This window comes from Phoxinus phoxinus (assembly GCF_949152265.1).
Source record: "Phoxinus phoxinus genome assembly, chromosome: 25".
NCBI lineage: Eukaryota > Metazoa > Chordata > Actinopteri > Cypriniformes > Leuciscidae > Phoxinus > Phoxinus phoxinus.
The window spans coordinates 17,392,913-17,411,459 of record NC_136900.1 but is presented as its reverse complement, the minus strand read 5'-3'; the positions used below and the strand labels follow the sequence as shown (position 1 = coordinate 17,411,459).

The 18,547-nt window shown below is 37.5% G+C and overlaps 3 protein-coding genes across 8 annotated transcripts in view; all 3 read right to left on the bottom strand.

Moving 5' to 3' along the window:
* Nucleotides 1-5,626, bottom strand: part of celsr1b (cadherin EGF LAG seven-pass G-type receptor 1b) — a 46,407-nt gene extending 40,781 nt beyond the window's left edge. The window contains exon 1 of the mRNA XM_079604071.1: nucleotides 1,842-5,626. Within this exon, the coding sequence (XP_079460197.1) occupies nucleotides 1,842-5,325 (3,484 nt within the window). The 5' untranslated portion in view covers nucleotides 5,326-5,626. The remainder of the gene's footprint in view (nucleotides 1-1,841) is intronic.
* Nucleotides 5,627-6,677: 1,051 nt separating this feature from the next.
* LOC306993897 (E3 ubiquitin-protein ligase Hakai) lies at nucleotides 6,678-13,057 on the bottom strand. Of its 4 annotated transcripts, none has more exons than XM_079604064.1 (6): nucleotides 12,865-13,057; nucleotides 12,117-12,272; nucleotides 11,309-11,409; nucleotides 11,080-11,163; nucleotides 10,926-10,999; nucleotides 6,678-8,629 (listed from the first exon to the last, which is right to left on the bottom strand). In XM_079604064.1, exons 1-6 carry the CDS (start codon nucleotides 12,959-12,961, stop codon nucleotides 7,675-7,677), a joined length of 1,467 nt encoding a protein of 488 aa, XP_079460190.1. In that variant the 5' UTR covers nucleotides 12,962-13,057; the 3' UTR covers nucleotides 6,678-7,674. The 4 variants fall into 4 exon arrangements, with proteins under 4 accessions (XP_079460190.1, XP_079460191.1, XP_079460192.1 ...); XM_079604065.1 differs by having other exon boundaries at nucleotides 6,690-8,629; nucleotides 12,784-12,871; XM_079604066.1 differs by having other exon boundaries at nucleotides 6,690-8,629; nucleotides 12,432-12,865.
* A 10-nt stretch (nucleotides 13,058-13,067) lies between these two features.
* On the bottom strand, nucleotides 13,068-17,015 carry LOC306993898 (protein FAM3C). Of its 3 annotated transcripts, none has more exons than XM_079604069.1 (10): nucleotides 16,858-17,015; nucleotides 16,307-16,369; nucleotides 15,507-15,611; nucleotides 15,315-15,371; nucleotides 15,117-15,231; nucleotides 14,976-15,037; nucleotides 14,059-14,109; nucleotides 13,860-13,944; nucleotides 13,646-13,772; nucleotides 13,068-13,552 (listed from the first exon to the last, which is right to left on the bottom strand). In XM_079604069.1, the coding sequence occupies exons 2-10, from the start codon at nucleotides 16,323-16,325 to the stop codon at nucleotides 13,466-13,468; spliced, it is 708 nt and encodes a 235-aa protein (XP_079460195.1). In that variant the 5' UTR covers nucleotides 16,326-16,369; nucleotides 16,858-17,015; the 3' UTR covers nucleotides 13,068-13,465. The 3 variants fall into 3 exon arrangements, with proteins under 3 accessions (XP_079460195.1, XP_079460196.1, XP_079460194.1); XM_079604070.1 differs by having other exon boundaries at nucleotides 16,897-17,015; XM_079604068.1 differs by lacking the exon at nucleotides 16,858-17,015 and having other exon boundaries at nucleotides 16,307-16,559.
* Nucleotides 17,016-18,547: the final 1,532 nt, after the last annotated feature.

The following is an 18,547-nucleotide window of genomic DNA, read 5'->3' as shown; positions in this document are numbered from 1 at the left end:
TCTTGCCAGTTTTTATAAACATATTGCCGCCTCATATTTAGTTTTTTATCCAAGACTTTCTTGGTATTTCTGGTCTAGTGAAGATGGTTGAGCATGTTTTTTTGGTATTTTTTTCAATGCCAGATTGAAATAAATGGAATTGCAATCAATGTGATACAAATTTGAAGCATTTTAAAAATATATTTATATTTAATAAAATATCTTCATTTTATTTATTAATTATAACATAAGCAGTAATGTTTGTGTTCTCCCTCTGCTGTCACTGCGTACAAAGAAGTTATTTGCCTGCCGCCCACTAAGCAGTGGCACATGAGATTTCTCAGAATCAAATTAAGTGGCAGTATGTCACTGGAACTACATGCTAAAGGTGCATCTCTACTTACAGGCTGATCCTCATCCTCTGTAAGCTCTGACAACAATTAAACAGAAGTAATCAAAACAACACAAAACAATCTCTAGTTGTACCTAGCCTAGATAGGAGTTTTAAAGGCTCTTCAATTAATCCCCCAACATTTTCTTGTCAAATGTGACACCTAATACGAGACAAACCAGTTTTATCATTTTGAATCTATCACTTCATGTACATCAGTTCTAATCCTGATATCACTAATATCTTGTTGAGACATGCAACATGGTTTTCAGCTTATGGATGGATTTCAGTTATTTTAGCTTTTTTTGTTTTGTTTAATTTTTCTTAAATTAATATTGGGGCATGTTACAGCCTGGGGATGCAGAATGTGAATAAAGATTTAAAATCATAAGTCAATCCAAAACCTTCTTTTGACACATGATCAGTCACTGTCTAATAGGCAAGACATTCTGTAAGTTTTGGCTCCTGGGAAAATGTACATGAAATGAACAAACCTGACAGGTAAGAATGACATTTGATTTCTACAAGATTCAAAGTGAGAAGGAATCACTAACTTTAATTCATGTTAGTGCATGATAGTTGTTAGAGGGAATATGTACTGATAGATCTGAGGAATGTGGGGAAACATCAACAACGGTTAATTTGAAAATTGTTGGAGAGTACCAATTTAGAAACAATTACATCTCATTATCAAACCACAGTTGGTGTTCCAAGTAGAAGAGACTTTGAAAGAGTGTGAGCATGGCATAGGCCCAGGTACAACATTTATAAAAGTGATGAGTCCTTAGTGTGATATCCAGAATGACCAATTGGGAGAAATAAAGTTGTGAGGTAATGTTGCAAGTACTAATTTTGACTGAGGTTTGAACGGGCTTCAAAAACAATCTCATATTCATTGAATAATATATTGCAAACAAGATACTTTAGAATTGCTGCAAATAAAAAAGCATGATAATTGTTGTTATGGATATGCTCACTATGGGGAGTGCCATCAAATATTCTCAAAAAAATGCTTGAATTGTTTCAACTCAATTTTGGGTCAAATATGGACAAACCCAAACGTTGGGTTAAAAATGTAATTTAAAAATGTAACCCAACTGCTGGGTTTGTCCATATTTGACCCAAAATTGGGTTGAAACAACCCAGCATTTATTAGAGTGTATAAGCAGAGACACAGTAAGGCTGTAAAAATAATTTAAATATTCAGGGACTGAGAACCCACCAGAAGAGAAGAGCACACAAGGAAGCAGATCACTATCACTAAGAGCATCAAATAAAACCAATTAACACAGCGTGAAAAGAATAAAGCTTGCACAAATCCCCTTGCCCCCCGACAAGGCAACTCGCAAAGCAGATTTTGAAAATCACTCAAACCACTGCACACATAACTTCGTCTGTTCGCCACATACTTTTAACTTTTCAAAAGAAAAATTGTGCCCAAATAATGTGGTATGTGCATAGTGAGTCTCACCTGAAACTGTTACCCTCATTGTGGCCTCAAGTGGCCTGTTGTTATCCAAGTCCTTGCTCAGCTTTAACTCCCCAGTGTCTTGATTGAGAATCAGCAGACTGAGTTCATTTCCCTCAACAAATGTGTAGAGGAGCTTGTCAGACACATCTGGATCACGAGCAGGCACCTTCCCGATAGGTCCTGTGGGAAAGCTGCTGGACTTATTGGTAATGTAGTTGTTAAAAATAATCTCAAAATCCTGTAGAACGGGGTCATTGTCATTGACATCTACTAGGAGGACATGTATAGTGGCCCGACTGACAAGTGGTGCGGAAGTGGCCTGGACCACTATTACATACTCCATCTTGGTCTCATAGTCTAGGTCAGTAAGGGCAATTAGATCTCCGCTGAAGATGTCAAGCTGGAAGACCTCAGGAATATTGCCCTCAACAATCTGGTAGAGGATCTGGGCATTGGTACCTTCATCTGGATCTGTGGCACTTACACGGGCAAGAGTGGACCCTACGGCACTGTTTTCCTCAACGTATATATACAACTCGTCCTTTTCAAACACAGGGGCATTGTCGTTTATGTCCAACACGGACACATGAATGTCTACGGCTGCTTTGAGAGAGGGCACTCCTTTGTCCACTGCAAACGCCTTGAGATTATACACTGCAACGTTTTCCCTGTCAAGCTTGCGGGCAGTTCTGATGATCCCAGAGTAAGGCTCAATAAAAAAGTCCCCCTCACCATCATCTCCTCCCTGGAAGGTGTAGCTCAGTCGACCGTTAGATCCAGAGTCTCTGTCTGAAGCGGATACCTGGAGTACACTAGTGTATACCGGTGCATCCTCAAACACTGTTCCCTGGTAGATGTCCCGGAGGAACTGCGGTGCATTGTCATTGGCATCAATAATGATAATCTCTACATAAGTGGTGTCTGATTTCTGGGGAATGCCGTTGTCACGGGCAATGATGGCAAGCGTGTAGGATGCCAGATCTTCGTAGTCAATCTCAATCTGAGTCGTGATTGCACCGGTGTCAGGATCAATCTTGAACTGTGGCACATTATCCTCCATTTCATAAGTGATACGGGCGTTTTCACCAGTGTCCTCATCGTTGGCACTGATGACCACAACAGTTGAGCCTACAGGCCGGTCCTCGCTCACTAAAACCTGGTAGTTGGCACTTTGAAATACTGGTCGATGGGTGTTGGCATCAGTCACATTAATGAAGACTTGAGCTGTGTCATGGCGTGTGCCATCTGAGGCGGCGATTGTCAGAAGATACTGCCTTTCTTGCTTGTAGTCCAGAGGTAGTGCCAACGTAATAAGTCCCCCTCCACTCTGGCTGGTGATGGCGAACCTGTTCCGTGTGTTCCCACTAGATATTTGGTACGTTACCACACTGTTTACATCCCTGTCTACAGCTGTGACGGAAAGCACACTGGTGCCCACAGCTGCATCCTCATTGACCTTTAGGTTATACAAGTGCTGTGTGAAGGTGGGGACATTGTCATTTACATCTAGTATAGTGACACTTACACTAGCTGAAGATGACATTGTAGGAACCCCGCAGTCTCTGGCCTCAACACCAAAACTGTAAAACTCTGTAGTTTCCCTGTCCAGCTCGGCACCAACCGTAATCCATCCAGTGTTGTTATTGATAGTGAACGGAAAACCAGGTGATGTGTCAGTCAGCTTGTATTCCAAATGAGCATTGTCACCTGAATCAGCATCGATAGCTTGAATGTGCATCACTGAGTAACCTACAGGAACATTTTCTAACACTGAGGCTTGAAAGGGTGTGCTGACAAACATGGGGGCATTATCATTAACATCCACCACTTGGATTACAACCATACCTGTGCCATTAATAAGAGGTGGTCGCCCTCCATCTTGTGCTTTCACTCGCAGTGTGTACTCTCTTATCATCTCATAATCTAGAGGGCTGATAACATCAATGACACCCGTAGGAGAGTGAATGTAAAACTGTCCCTTTATATTCCCATTTATGATGCTGTAATGCACTTTAGCATTATTCCCAGCATCTTTATCTGTAGCCTTCACCACAGCTACTTGTGAATTCACAGCTATGTTTTCAGGAACTTGAACTACATATCTCTTCTCACTAAACTGAGGGTAGTTATCATTCTCGTCCTCTACGAAGATGTGCACTGTGGCTGTGGCGGTACGTGGACCGGGCTCTCTGCCCTGGTCGTTGGCTTCAACAATAATCCTGTACTGAGATTTAACTTCTCTGTCTGGTCTGACTCTGGTTTTGACCAACCCATTCCTTGGATCAATTTCAAAGCAAGTGTTCACCTCATCATTATTCACAATCTTATAAATCATATTGGCATTAGAAGGGGCATCTCCATCTGTAGCCCTAATAGTCATTACTTCAAAGCCCACTTCAACATTTTCTCGAATACTAACCCTATACTCATTCTGTTCAAAAACTGGCGCGTGGTCGTTAGTATCGCTGACTGTGATAGTGAGGTATGCGATAGCTGATCTTTTAGGGGTTCCCCTATCAGTGGCAGTAACTTTAAACACATGAGTGTCTTTAACTTCCCTGTCTAAAGGTTGTAGAGTAGTTATACCACCCGTTTCAGGGTTTATTTGAAATAAATTGTTAGATCTGCTGTCAAAAAGAGCTTCCATGTCGTATTCAACAACACCAGCGTCTCCATCATCGGCGTCGAAGGCTTTGAGGGTAATGACGCGCGTTCCCGAGGGCTCGTTCTCGGGCACTGATACCTGGTAGTTTGGCAGTTGAAACTGAGGAGCAGAGTTCACGTTTCTTTTTTGACGTTTAGCCCACGGGTCTAATTGACCTCCAATGTGTTTTCTGCTTAAATGTAACTTAACATCGACAAACAAAGAGCCATTCAGTGAGTTAGGCATTAAACAAAACAAATTCGCTTCATCTCGCTGTTTATGAGGTAAACAGAGGCTCGTGCTCCTGAGGGAAATAATGTGTCGCTGGTCTTTCTCCACACACCTACCACGAAACATTTGAGAACTCCGCATGGATACAGGTAAACGTTCGTAAATGTTTATGGGTAAGAAGTCTAAAGAAAAACATGTCTCATACCCAGTCCAGAGATATATATAGGCATCTGGTTTACGATTTTTTCTTTTGTATTTGTTGAAGCAGTTCTGCCCATGAACGAATGTATTGAAATGAAGCAGAATGAAGTTTTCTGAAAGAAGAGATTTAATCCGCAAATACAGTGGCACAGGATTTCTCGGTAAACGAGAGCAGTCAACTTTGCGCGCGAGTGATACCAGCCCATCACTTCTCCTGATCTTTAGAAAGTGCCGTAAAGACTTATCTGTGAGACTTCTGTCGATTATGTACGTCCATTCCGGCCCGATTGATACATTTGCCAGTGTTGCACCAGGCTGGAGGGCTTCCGATAGATGTAAATCCAAGCATCCAAACGGTGAGAGATGAATAAGTAATCCAAAGCACATCCATATCACTGGTAATTCCATGGCTCACGCGCATCTCATTGGAAAATTAGTCCAAACGATCCAGAACGTCTGCAGTCTGCAAAATTCCAACCATTCCTGTAACGTGAAAGTGCACATTGGGTCAAGGCATGTTTCTGTGTGCAGAGCAGCAGGGACCAGAGAGCTGCACTGATAAGTTTTAATGAGTAAGATGGCTCTTCTCCCTCCCCTCCCACAACAATTTGCATGGACCTACTCATGCATTGTGATTTTGAAATATCCAATGAGCTCAACCGAATAGCTCACGTTCGGGGCTACTAAAGAACAAAGTTTTAAACTTAAATGTAGACCATTTCATCAATCTAAATGTTCTTTTATGTAAGGATTATAATGTATTTCTAAATATTGACACACAAGGATAGTTAAAAATAAGATAAAAAATGTAATGTAAGAATGCACAATAATTATTTAATTTCACCATTAAATTAATAAAAAATGTCATATGAAGAGTTCAGATGCAAAAGCCTCTTAGACCGTTTACATTTTTTTGTTTAATATAACATTTTTATCAGGCTCCTGTTATGTATAGGTTTTCTACCCAAGTACAGGTGCTGGGGTTTAGTGAGTTTGAAGTGAAAGTATTTGATGAACGTAGGCTACCATGTGCGGAGAGCATTCACTCAATATCTCATTTTTGACAGAGGTGGCTTCTAGAGGCTTTTGCTCGGAGGTCTCTTCATACATAGGCTATATAAATCTATGCAAATATATATAGGCCTATATACATATATATATACACACACACACTTGGGTTGTTCTTAAAATTTCCATAATCATTTGAACACTTTTAGCTGTAACAGGGTCTAGCATATCTTGGTTGAGGACGCCCCCTTGTGGATACTTGAAAATAGTTCACTTGAAAAAGAAAATTCTGTCATTTATTCACCCTCAAGTTGTTTCAAACATGAATTTCGTTCTTCTGAACACAAAAGATGATGTTTTGAAGAACTTCTGTAACCAAACAGTTGATGGACCCCATTGACTTCCATAGTATTTTTCTATTTTTTTCTATTATGGAAGTCGACTGTCTGGTTACCGAAGTTCTTCAAAACATCTTCTTTTGTGTAAATATATATATAAAATTATTGTAAAGAAAAATAGTACACAAAGCAAAACATTTCATAATAACGTTTCATGTCTTAAAATACAAAACAAAAGCTAGACAAAACACTGTCTAAAAATTAAAAACATTATAAAGTCTTGCCTCTCGTCAATCGTTAGTGGAAGATGTCCACATATGGTTACTCTTAAAAGGAACTTGATGCTAAATAACTTTGGGACGAGTTATGGAAAAAGTAACTGGGGGTAAATTGGCTGAATAAATAACATTAATTCTGAGAAAAGGTCTAGAACTATTTATTTGCTATAAGTGTAGCTAACTTTAGTGGGGTACTGTACCAATCAAATCAAGGTTGAAAGAAACAGTGGTTTAGAATATACATCATCTTATCAAAAAAAAAAAAAAAAAATCTTTTAAGTACTAAGGCCCATTCACACCAAGAAGGATAGCTATAACGATAACTATATTAGAATCCATGTTTATTATAAGCACATGCTGTGGGTGTATTCTGATTGGCTGTCAATGGTTTTACTGGTCAACATCTGAAAAAAATAAAATAAAATAAAAATCCAATAATATCATTCCACTGTTAAGCTTCCCTATTCTCATTAGAATTAGAAGAATTAAAACAGCCTTCATTTTGAATGAAAAAATAAACAGACTTCCACAAATGTGATTTTCTTGCAGTGCAATTACCGGTAGTAATATGCTCGCTAAACACAGAAGCAATATATTTCTTTACATACTGCTGATTTTTTTTTATAAATATAGACTTACAAATCCTAATTATAATTGTTAAAAGGATAGATCACCAAGAATTCTGTCAAAATATCTTCCAAATATCTTATTTCGTGTTCCAAAGAATAAAGTCAGTCATAGAGGTTTGGAATGACATGAGGGTGAGTACATGACAATTGTCATTTTTGGATGAACTATCCCTTTAACTAGCTTCAATCTTTGAGCCCGAAAGTGTTTAAATTCAAACTAAATATCTAAATAAAATTCATGTGTTCAAGTTTCATTTATTGCAGTTTATGGGTACAACATTATGTAAACGTTTCAAACTAAACTGTTAAATTCTTCCAACCAAAAACTTAGTTTTTTTTTTTTGTGCCACTTTACAGTTCTTTATAATTCCACAGAACCACCCTGAATGAGGGACATTAGTACAAAAATGGCCAGCAATGGGGATGATTATATCAGAAAACAAACAGCCCACACAGCTTGGTCAACAGTATCCAGTCAGAAAGTCTGATAGAGCAGGCAGGATGCTACTGGTAATACGGTCTATATCGTGACTGGTCAGGGTGGTGAGGCCCTGGCATCTGTCCCTGTGGTGGTGGCCCCTGCATACGGGGCGGATGGGGTCCGCGTGAATTGGGCCACATCCCTGGGCTCATGCCACCTGGTTGGGTAAAAGGTGGGCTAAGAGTGCCTTGGTCCTGTGGCATTGAGTTTGGGTTGTAGTGGGGAATCGGACCTGGTGGAGGGTGATTCATGTAGGGTGGCATCTGGTTGATGAGGTGTCCAGGTGGAGGGGGTGTTGACATAGGAGGTGCCTGGTTGTAAACCATGTGAGGTGTGGCCGAGCCTTGCGGCGGGTGCTGCATGGGGATGCTGAGAGGGGGGGGTGGGGGCGGCGGAGGCCTGTAATGTGGTTGTTGTGGTGGAGGCATTATGTGATGCGGGTGGGACACCACTGGTTGGCTGGAGTAATCCCCAGGGAGATGGTGCGGAGGCGGGCCGGGAGGTGTCTGTGGGTGAGGCTCACGGGGGGAGCGGCCCAAGCTCCCCGAATCATCATGAATGGGCACCGTGATGAGGTTGCTATGCTTCCGTGTGGTCACTGTGGCAATCCGGAAGGTCTCCGGGGGGAGGGGCCGAGAGGAAGGCCCCAGATCGGAGGGCGAGGATGGAGGTGGGTGGTTGTAGGTATCGTGGCCTTGCAGTGGGGAAGGAATGAGAGGGTGTGATTTAGACAGGTGGGGAGGTGGAGGCAACCGGAAGCGGTCTGGTGGGTCGGAGCCCAGCGTCGGGTGTGGTGGATCCGGGCGAGAGCTTCCGGTCTTGCTGGCCCTCATGTGGCGATGGTTGATGTGGGCCTGCAGGTCTCGCTGTGAGAGGTAGGTGCGCTTGCAGGTTTGCACGATGCTGCACATGAAGAGGGAGCCACGCTGGCACTGCTCGATGCGCTGGACAGGGTCTGTGCAGCTGTAGAGGGACAAACTGAACATAGGATTTAGTAGGGGAAGTGGACTCGTCACACCAACAACGATAACTATAAAGATAAAGATAAAGTTCTAAATATCATTCTGAATATAAAAGAATAGCAGAGTCCACACCACAGCTATAACAATAACGATATAGAGGAACGATATCGTTGGGATCACTTTCAGAAAGATTTTTTTCCAGCTGTTCAAAGATAAAACTCTGACAGCCCATCAGATTCCATTCGAATTTAAGGGCCCATGCATTTAAATGGCAGATGACATTGCGGAGAAGTTAATACTTAAAAGAAAATAGATATATGGAAAACAATCGATCATATCCTCAGAACAAATGGAGAGAAGTATTAACGGAAATTAGATCATTATGCCAGGCTAACAAACATAAAATTACCTCAGGTATCCAGCACTTTAAAGTTGCAGCGGAAAAGACTAGGTGTTGTTTTTATTCCACAATATTGTCTACATCAGCTAAATTCACTTCTAGATTAGATTGCTGCCACTAGATAGATTCACTCGAAACACAGCATGCTGAGGACATCTGCTGGTTAAAGCTGTGCAAATGCAAAAACATGTTCAATGACATGTTATACACACTTTAAAACCACACAACACGTGCTTAGAATAAACACAGTTATCGTGTGTTGGTGTGGACGCAAATATAGTTATCATTCTTGGTGAGAACAGCCCTTTACTCTGATTTCCATTTATAGCTGAGGACATCTGAACTAAAAAAGGACCTGCTATTCACATTGCCCTCCAAAAGTTTAGGAACACCCTAGGCAATATCAACATAAATGCTTATTATTTTTTGACATAATTATTATTGCAAGACCAACAACAATGACTTGATTTTTGATTTTATAATAATGGCAGTATATACAGGTCCTAGTCGGACTGTGATGCCTGATTACCGGACTAAATTTGGCCCAGATTTTTTATTTAGCACATGTATAGGTTTACTGATTGGTTGACAATTAAGATTAGTACAGACTAAATAAAACACATTTTAGAGATACTAGAATATTTTAGTATGCTCAGATTCAATAATTTTTCTTTTGTTAAAAAAGACATTAAAAAGATATTTATACTGATATGGTCTAAAATCCTATTATGACCAAAAGTAATTTAATGCTAAAATCATGGCCTGTAAAAATATCAGAAATGGTAAATATCTTTTCCCTGGAAATTTTATCTAAAAATGTATAACATTATATTATATACATAACCACACCTGTTTTTTGATAATCCAGGGAATTAAAAATATATGTACGTTGCAAAATGTAAACAAAAAAATAACATTAGACAACAAATAAATGCAGATGGTTCACATTATGTAACAGACAGTGTAAAGTAGACAGGATGAGCCGCATTCAAAGCGGTTGTAAAATAGTCAATATAGACACACATGACTGCATTTCATTTCTAAATAAATTTGCCAAATATTTGAGGGTACGTTTACACGACAACGGTGTACTAAAAATGGAAAAGCTTTTTTTCACATACAGATGACAACGTTGTCAAAAGCATCCTCATTCACATGGATCAGCGAAAACAATTAAAAACACTATATTATGATCAGTAATTGGCGATGTCACTTTGTAAAGAAACACTATGTGCCTATAGACTGAACACGTAATATGCATGAGCATGATGCCAGCGTTTTCACAAAATCACATTTTTGTAGTTTTCACAGAGATGATAAAAATATTGTTTTCAAGAACTTGCACTTAGAAACCTGCTTCCAAAAGTTTGTTTTTAAGCTCCTAAAATGCCGTTGTCGTGTAAATGATCGGCCAAAATGCATAAAAAGTTTTTACAATTTTTTTTGATAATGGGTCTATTAAACAGCCCTAAAGACGCAAGTGGTGCACCAAAACTAAATTGCTCTCAATATTATCAATTAACACTGGAAATTAATTAAAATGTATATGACACTATTCAGTCTCTAATGGAAAAAAATCCTGCTGAATAAGTCTGGTTTTCCCATTTTCCTTGTCACAGTTAAGTATAGAAATAGATACTCTTTATAGCATAACTCCCCCAAAAAAACACTGGGTGTTCAATACAAGCATGTGCTTCTGAACCACTTAAAGTCAGCGGACATTACACCAAGGAAACAGAACATGCTCAATTCTCCTGATCTGCTTGCACCCTACAGGCAACATTTAGAGGGACACTACATCCAAACTTTATATACCAGGGATGGACACGGTGTGTTTTAAAGGCATCACTTGAACCTCAAACAAACTAAGAACAAGATAAAATCCACTTTAACTGCTGTAGGAGAAACTCACCCAGGGCATATCTTGTCGCATTTCTTCTCATAGTGCAATGCACAGTCATAGCAGAAAACATGCTTACAGGGAATCTGAAAAAAAAGAAAAAACCCAACATGTTAAAACAAGATCTCCAGCAGTATAAAGTATGTTTTAGGGACATGTTTCTTACCATTCGCCCATAGATCTTTACAGGCAGGCCACACTTGTCACAAAAATGAACTGGAGTGTCATCTTTTACTCCTACCAAGTTGAGCTGAGGAAATAAGCAGATCACTCACTTATATTAAATATTTTATTAAATATTAAAATATTGTATGAAATATTTCCTTTTTTTACTAAATTATTATTACAAAAATATAATCCAATCTGTTCAAAATAATTGATGAGAAATGTGTAACCTTATAATCCCAGAAGATTGGTTGAGGGAATCTGCGCTGGTTTCCATAAGCATCTCCAGATTTACACTCAAATCTTTCCTCTTGCTTATAGCTGAAAGGCTCTGAGGATCACAATTAAGTTTATAAATAAAGAAAAACATTAATTTATTTCATAAACAAGTCATTACTACCGTTTTATTTATGCCGAGCAAAATTCTGATTTATTGGTTTATCCGACTCAAATCCACTAAGCTGTTTATAGTCCAAATAGCCATAAACACACGCACAATTCTGGCTGAAGTGATAAGCCAATAATTATTTTCATGTTATGACTAATATCTGATAAATGACTATTCAAATTCTATATTATTATGTATAAACAAATAAATTCTAAAATAAAAAATCATTTTAAATGCTACAAGTGAATTTAGGCATCACAACATTATAATGTACAGTACGAAAAATGGATATTGGTTTTGGTTTGGCTGAATATTGCATTTAACAGTATTATTAAATTACACGTGTATTAAAAAATGACTTTTAAGTGAGCTTTAGACAGAAAAGGGTAGGTAATATAAATGTAAAATAGGAGAAATGAACATGTACAAATAACTATACAATTTCGGCTGATACCGATACGATTCCCAACCAATGTAAATATACCAGATATTTAAATTGCCGTCTTAACAGACAGATACAATCTCATTACTTGCACGTTGATGGTCAGTCCTAAAGATCAGATTTGAAAACACATCAGATTTATGTGTAGTGTGAACAAAGTGATAACACACTCTTTTGCATGGTACTGCATCCACTTAGTGAGACTAACCTTCTTCACTTTTTGAGGGAAGTCTGGTGGTGGGACGCTGAGGTCGGGCGGGCGGCTTGCCTCTTACCATCTGTTTAGACAGTAACTTGATTGGGATCTGTCTGCGAACATCAAGACCTCCAAGGGATCCTGAACCATCAGTTCCTTGAAGGTCATCTGAGGAAATATACACAAGACATCATTAATAAGAAATCCACACCAACAAGCACAATACTAAAACTGATACATTATACATCTAAAACTATTCACACCATATTATCATTAAAAATTAACATTTCATAAAAGGAGGAAATGGTCAAATTAAGGAATAGAGACCTGTGTTATCCAAAAAGTGCTCAATAAAAAGGGGAGAGGAAGGTATTAATAAACTAGACAAACATACGGTAGTAGGGTCTTACTACTATACATATACAGTCTTACTATAAAGCTTATACACAACTTTACATAGTAACTAATGAGTATAACTGTGTTTAAAAAGATATTTGGAAGTCCAATGTGAATATCTTCTGCGTGTATTTAAATCTGGCACTTGCTGGACCCGCGCGCAGCACTAGTTGGTCATGTCAGCGGCTAACGTAGCTGGATACATCCATTAATGCGTTTACTGCCAATACACAACAACGTTTAAATAGCACCAGGGTTCGCTGCTTTACTGGCAGGTGGTTACCTTCCACTAGAAAGCATTTTGGGTATTTAAAACGTAAAGCTGCTGCAGAAAAATACTTCGTTACATTAGCTTGTAGCTCACCATTTTGGTCCATGACTTGACGCTGTTCATACTGCGATGAGGTGGTGGGAGTGGCTTCGTGTAGTTTGGAGTTCAACGTTGCGCACAATTTACGCATATGATGTTTTGCGTCATGTGTCGAGTTTTTGTTATAGATCGATTTAAATTGCGTTTTACATATGCAACCACCAAAAGCAGTGAACACAAGCGAAACCCACTCAGAATTGAAAACAAAAGTAATATTTTATATAGGATACAGACACAAGAAAACAATTTAACATCATAATTAAACCATATGAAAACCACAACATAAACGTTAACTATAATTATTACATTTACAATGAAGTTAAAAATACATTTTACCATAGAACCCAACAAAAATGTAATATATATATATACACATCTAAATTAAAATCAAACTATATTATATCATTAAGTCCAGGATAACCCGTTTAAAAATTGCACCAAAGTTGAAACAGTGACGTATATGGTCTCTGATAGTAATAGAAACATCATTTTTTTAAAATAATTAAAAAAAACAAAAACTCAGAAACACATTGTGGCTCAGCTTGTTGTATTGTTGAAGACGAGTAAATAGCTTCTGAAGACTAGACTAAAAAAATTAGTCTATTCTTGGTATGCAACCTTCCATCTCGATCATTTCTGGCCAGCTTTCATACTTATTAGTTTCCCTGTCATTCTTCATGTGCTGAAAAAGATAGAAAATGGAGAGGCATATAAGTTTTTTCATTGCATAAACTTAAGCACATAAATGGGTGAATATGGGTTAAAAATGGGTTACCGTCTCAAAAGAGACATGGGTTATGGTTTTCTTCCCTCCCACAAAGATCCAGTTATCTCTGAATTTTAATTGGGAAATATATGAACTGCCAAGCTCTGCAATAAGTGACCTTGCTTCATCATTAAGTCTATAACAAAGGAAGCATACAAATCATGACATGATGAGACAACACCATCATAAGATGTGCATGTGAGAAACTGAGAAAGAAACTTACTTTGTGGCTGGATCATCAAAAGAGGCTATCAACACAAGAGAACCATCCTCGATTGACTTCAGAAACTCTATCAAATCCTCAACCTCTATCAACAGCAACATGTTTATTTATTACATACATGTGAACTGAGAATGAAAAAAGTATTTATAATGCAGAAATACTGAACAACATGGTGTAATGAAGTTAAGATATAACATACTTCCGTTCCACATATTGAAGCTGCCAGTTTTGACGTGTTCACCTGTTTTTTCTGAATTTTTAATGAATAAGAAAGAAAACATTACATTCTGGCAATAAATGTATGTGAACCTATTCAGATTAACTGGTTTTCTGCAGTAATTTTTTAATTTGCCATAAAATGTGATTTGATCCTCATCCAAGTCACATCAATAGACAAACACATGTGCTTAAGCTGATAACACAAACAAATCTAATTTATTGTGTCTTTATTGAACACTAAACATTCACAGTTCTGGAGGAAAAAGTAAGTGAACCCTTGGGGTTTATATCTGCTCAAACCTCCTTTGGCAGCAATGACTTCAATCAAGTACTTTTGCTGTGGATCAGACCTGCACAACGTTTCGGAGGAATTTTTGACCATTCCACTTCACAAAACCGCTCAGACACATTTGTAGGATGTCTGGTGTGAACACCTCTCTTGAAGTCATCCCACAGAAACTCTATGGGGTTAAGATCTGGGCTCTGACTGGGCCAGTCTGTGGTGGATTTACTTCGATACGTCATTGTCCTGCTGCATCACCCAACTTCTAAGCTTCAGCTGGCAGACAGCCACCCTGACATTATCCTGTAGGATATTTTGGTAAACTTGGAAATTAATTTTCTGTTTAATGGGTGTTCAAATGTGATATTAGAATTGTTTGTGTGTTATCAGCTTAAGTACATTGTGTTTGTCTATTGTTGTGACTTGGATGAGGATCAGATCACATTGTATGGCAAATTACTGCAGAAAACCAGTTAATTCCAAGGGGTTCACATACTTTTTCTTGCCACATATTGATAAAATATTTTAAAATACTAATATTAAAATATCACAAAATACAAAACATGGTGTCATTTGAATTTTTTGCTTTTTTGAAAAGGGCTCGACATACTTACCATTGATAACAACCATATTAATTCCTAGCCAATTACCACCACGTGTGTCTTTCTCTATTATCCTAAAAATGCAGAACTGGTTTAAATTCTGTCAAATAGCACTTATGTGTTGGTTTAATCATTCAGTAAAAGTATATTTACATTTTCCCATCAAAGCAAACTTGTGGACCAATGATGTTTGTTGCACCGCTGTAAATCTTAAAGGCAAAATCTTTTCCAGGACATGGTTTTGAGAGGCCACATTTGCTTTTAGGACCTGATAAAACATAGACATATAAATATATACACAAAGTATTTTTTTTACAGTGTACCAGACCAAATTATTCGGTAATTGCTTACCATCAACTTTATGATTATCAGGTTTCAACTGGACATAAACTCCCCCCACTGACCTTTCTGGGTTAGAGAAAAATATAAAACATACATTGTTTAGCCTATCACAAGGAATTTTAAAGAAGCTAAATTAACTATAAAAAAAAAAAATATATATATATTGATTAAAATATAATATTCCATATATCAGTAACTCACCCACTAATTTTGATACAGCTAATTCAGGATTCATCTGCAGGAGCTTGAGGACAAAGCTTATGGATATTATGAGGGCAGCCACCATGAAAATAAATTTCAATTTTTCTGTGAAAACAATTGTGATTATATATCATTCTCATGTTACCGTAATATCCATCTTTGTTAGTAGATTTTATGTTTGTACAGCATCCTTTCAAAAGTTGAACAAAAGTTTAAAAATGTACTGATACTTTTCTAGTGGTAGCTGTTTTTTTGTATTTTCTGGACCATGTTGGTCATTTATGGCCATTAGGGGGCTGAGATCCAATTGGTTGATTAAGCTGGTTAGATCTTGTAGACCACCATTAATAAAACAACAGTTATCATGTCAAAACCACTTTGACCACTTTAAGCAGACATGCCATGTTTTTATCAGCAGGAACAGAGGCATAATTCAACCTAATTTAAATTGTGTTGGTTTTCATAGAAGAACATTAGGCTACTATAAAAAGTCTAGAAGGGCTGTGGCATCACGAAAAAACTTTAAAGCTTTTAGAGTCTGCCATCTAAGCAAAGTAAGGAAACATTTGCATTCACAGTCACTTTTCAAATGTACTGCCTCAGCATTGTATTAGAAGACAATGTAACCAGGAAAGTAAACACTACACTGAACGAGACATCTATCATCTTCAAAAACATAACTTACTTTTGCCTCTCGGTCTCCTGTGTACCACAAGAGGACCAACTAGAAATAAAAATGTCAACATAAACATGAAACATGAGAGAGGCAGAAAAAGACAGCGAAGAGAAGCAAAACCAACCTCTTCTAACGTATATCATGACTGAAATGTTCGGCTCTCCTCACAGAAGCTGATGTAGATCCACTTTAAGTGAAAGTGTAGAAAAAGATATTCACCACACCACATCAGCAATCTATCAATTGATCACTTTCTATCTTTAAAAAAATATTTAGAATTAAATAAGTATTTATATCTGTTGTCCTTCACTGCGGATATAGTTGAAAAAAGTTGCTCTAGACTTTAGACTCTATACGTAAGGCTGACTAATGGCAGTGCAAAGGTAGTGTAGGCTATTGCATTTCTGTCCAACTTGATTAACTCGTTATTTGGAATTCTGGCTAAAACGCTTTAAATCCAGTTTGTCAACTTTCATGTAAATAATGACGTTTATTGTCTTTACGACTATCCTTTTAAATAGACCATGGGAGACCTATTAAAAGAAACACATGTAGGCTAGAGAGACTAGGCAAACATAAAAACGTAGTATAAAGCAAGCAATCTATCCTAGGCTACTAATTTAAAGAAAGATTCCCCTCGTGATGTCCATGTATTTTTCAGCAATTCTGTTGTACCTGCCAGGGAATTAGTATGACAAAAAGAAGTCTATTGACCATTTGTGGACACCGTAGTCTCACGTGTCTGTCGCTCAGCGAGTACGCACTACGCCGCCAAACCGCTAGATGGTGGTGTTGAGTCGACTACAGGAGCACTAGCCATAGGCACTAGCAGAAGACGTTCGTTTACTTCTGTATTTATAGTAGTACCCTCACTTTTTCTTGAGTAACGTGTGACGCTAATGATAAAATGTGCAACCCATTTGAAATATAGAGAATGTAGTAAAATGATTCAGAGAAAGTCAAACATGATCTAAACCAGCCACTACAAATACTGATGAAAAAGGGGAAAACATCATCCTGCTCCAACATACATTAGCTTTTTCTATTGTATTTATTGTGGGAAAAATTGACTAGTTGTAGAATTTATAATGGATAATCTGTTGAGGGAATAGATTTTCCACTAAAGATTTATGTTACAACCGTGGCATGTTATAGCTAGGCTAGGCTATTTTTCATAATAAAATGCTATTGATAAAAAAAAGAAATAAAAAAGTGATCACTGGCCTAAGCGTATTAAGCCAATGAAGAGGCATCAATAGTCTTATTTGTAATTAAATTATTATTTTAACAAATGCTATAGTTAAACAATTGCAAGATGTTACTTTTAAGGCCGAGCACAAGTTAGAAAGAGCTTTACAATTCTGACCACCTTGAATTATCGACTAAACAATTAATTTTCCCCATTTGTAAAATGTGTTCTGCTAATAATGACGGATAGGAAAAACCTGCTTTCAGATATTCCAAGAGATGACAGAAAATTTGAAGTAAAGATAATTTGACTTCCTATTGCACTTTGTAAACAAGTGATTAACTAGGCTATCAATAGCCTATACCACATATTACATATTTTAATCTTGTAATTCGTATGATATTTTGGATGCTTTTTTGTTGCATTCGGACAGGCTAATATAAGTAAAGACGTCATGGACAGAGATACAACAATTGGTATTACATAGTGCTACATAAAAAAAAAAAAACACAATAACATTTAAGTACATACACTGTAGGAGGTTAAACAAAATCAGACTGGTTAAACAAATCAAATAATTTCCTGGCTTTATACATTCTCATAATTTTTAAGGCATCCATATTGGGCCAGCTCTTTAAAAAAAATAAAAATAACAACAGTAATAACGGTTATTCCAAATTATGTGGACTGAAATTGTGTTTGACTTTGAACAATATCTTTCAATACAAGAGGACTTGTTTATGTAAAAAAAAAAACAGATAGGCTAGTTTCAATGGAACTTTAGAAATCTCAAAGTCACATCGTTAAAAAAATGTTTTATACCTCCACATTTAAAAAAAGAGACTTGATGGAATTGCAAACCAAAATGAATGCTTGTTCTTGATAAAAGATTGCAGCCATTTAAGTTTAAGACACCCATTCATGATATCAAAATATATTTCCTTTAGTCCACCTTCCTCGTATTCTTTTATTATATATAATTTTTTCGAATGGAGATATTTCTTTCTCCAGATGAAATCAAAATTCAGCTTTTATCTAAATTGGCAATGAAAACCTTGCAGGGTTATAAAAAGTCATTTTTCATACTACATATAGTGCTTCAGTCGTCTGTCGTCAGACTATCTGGTCCATTCTCCATCTGGAGATTTGCCTGGTTTCATTTTTTTTAAGGCCAGA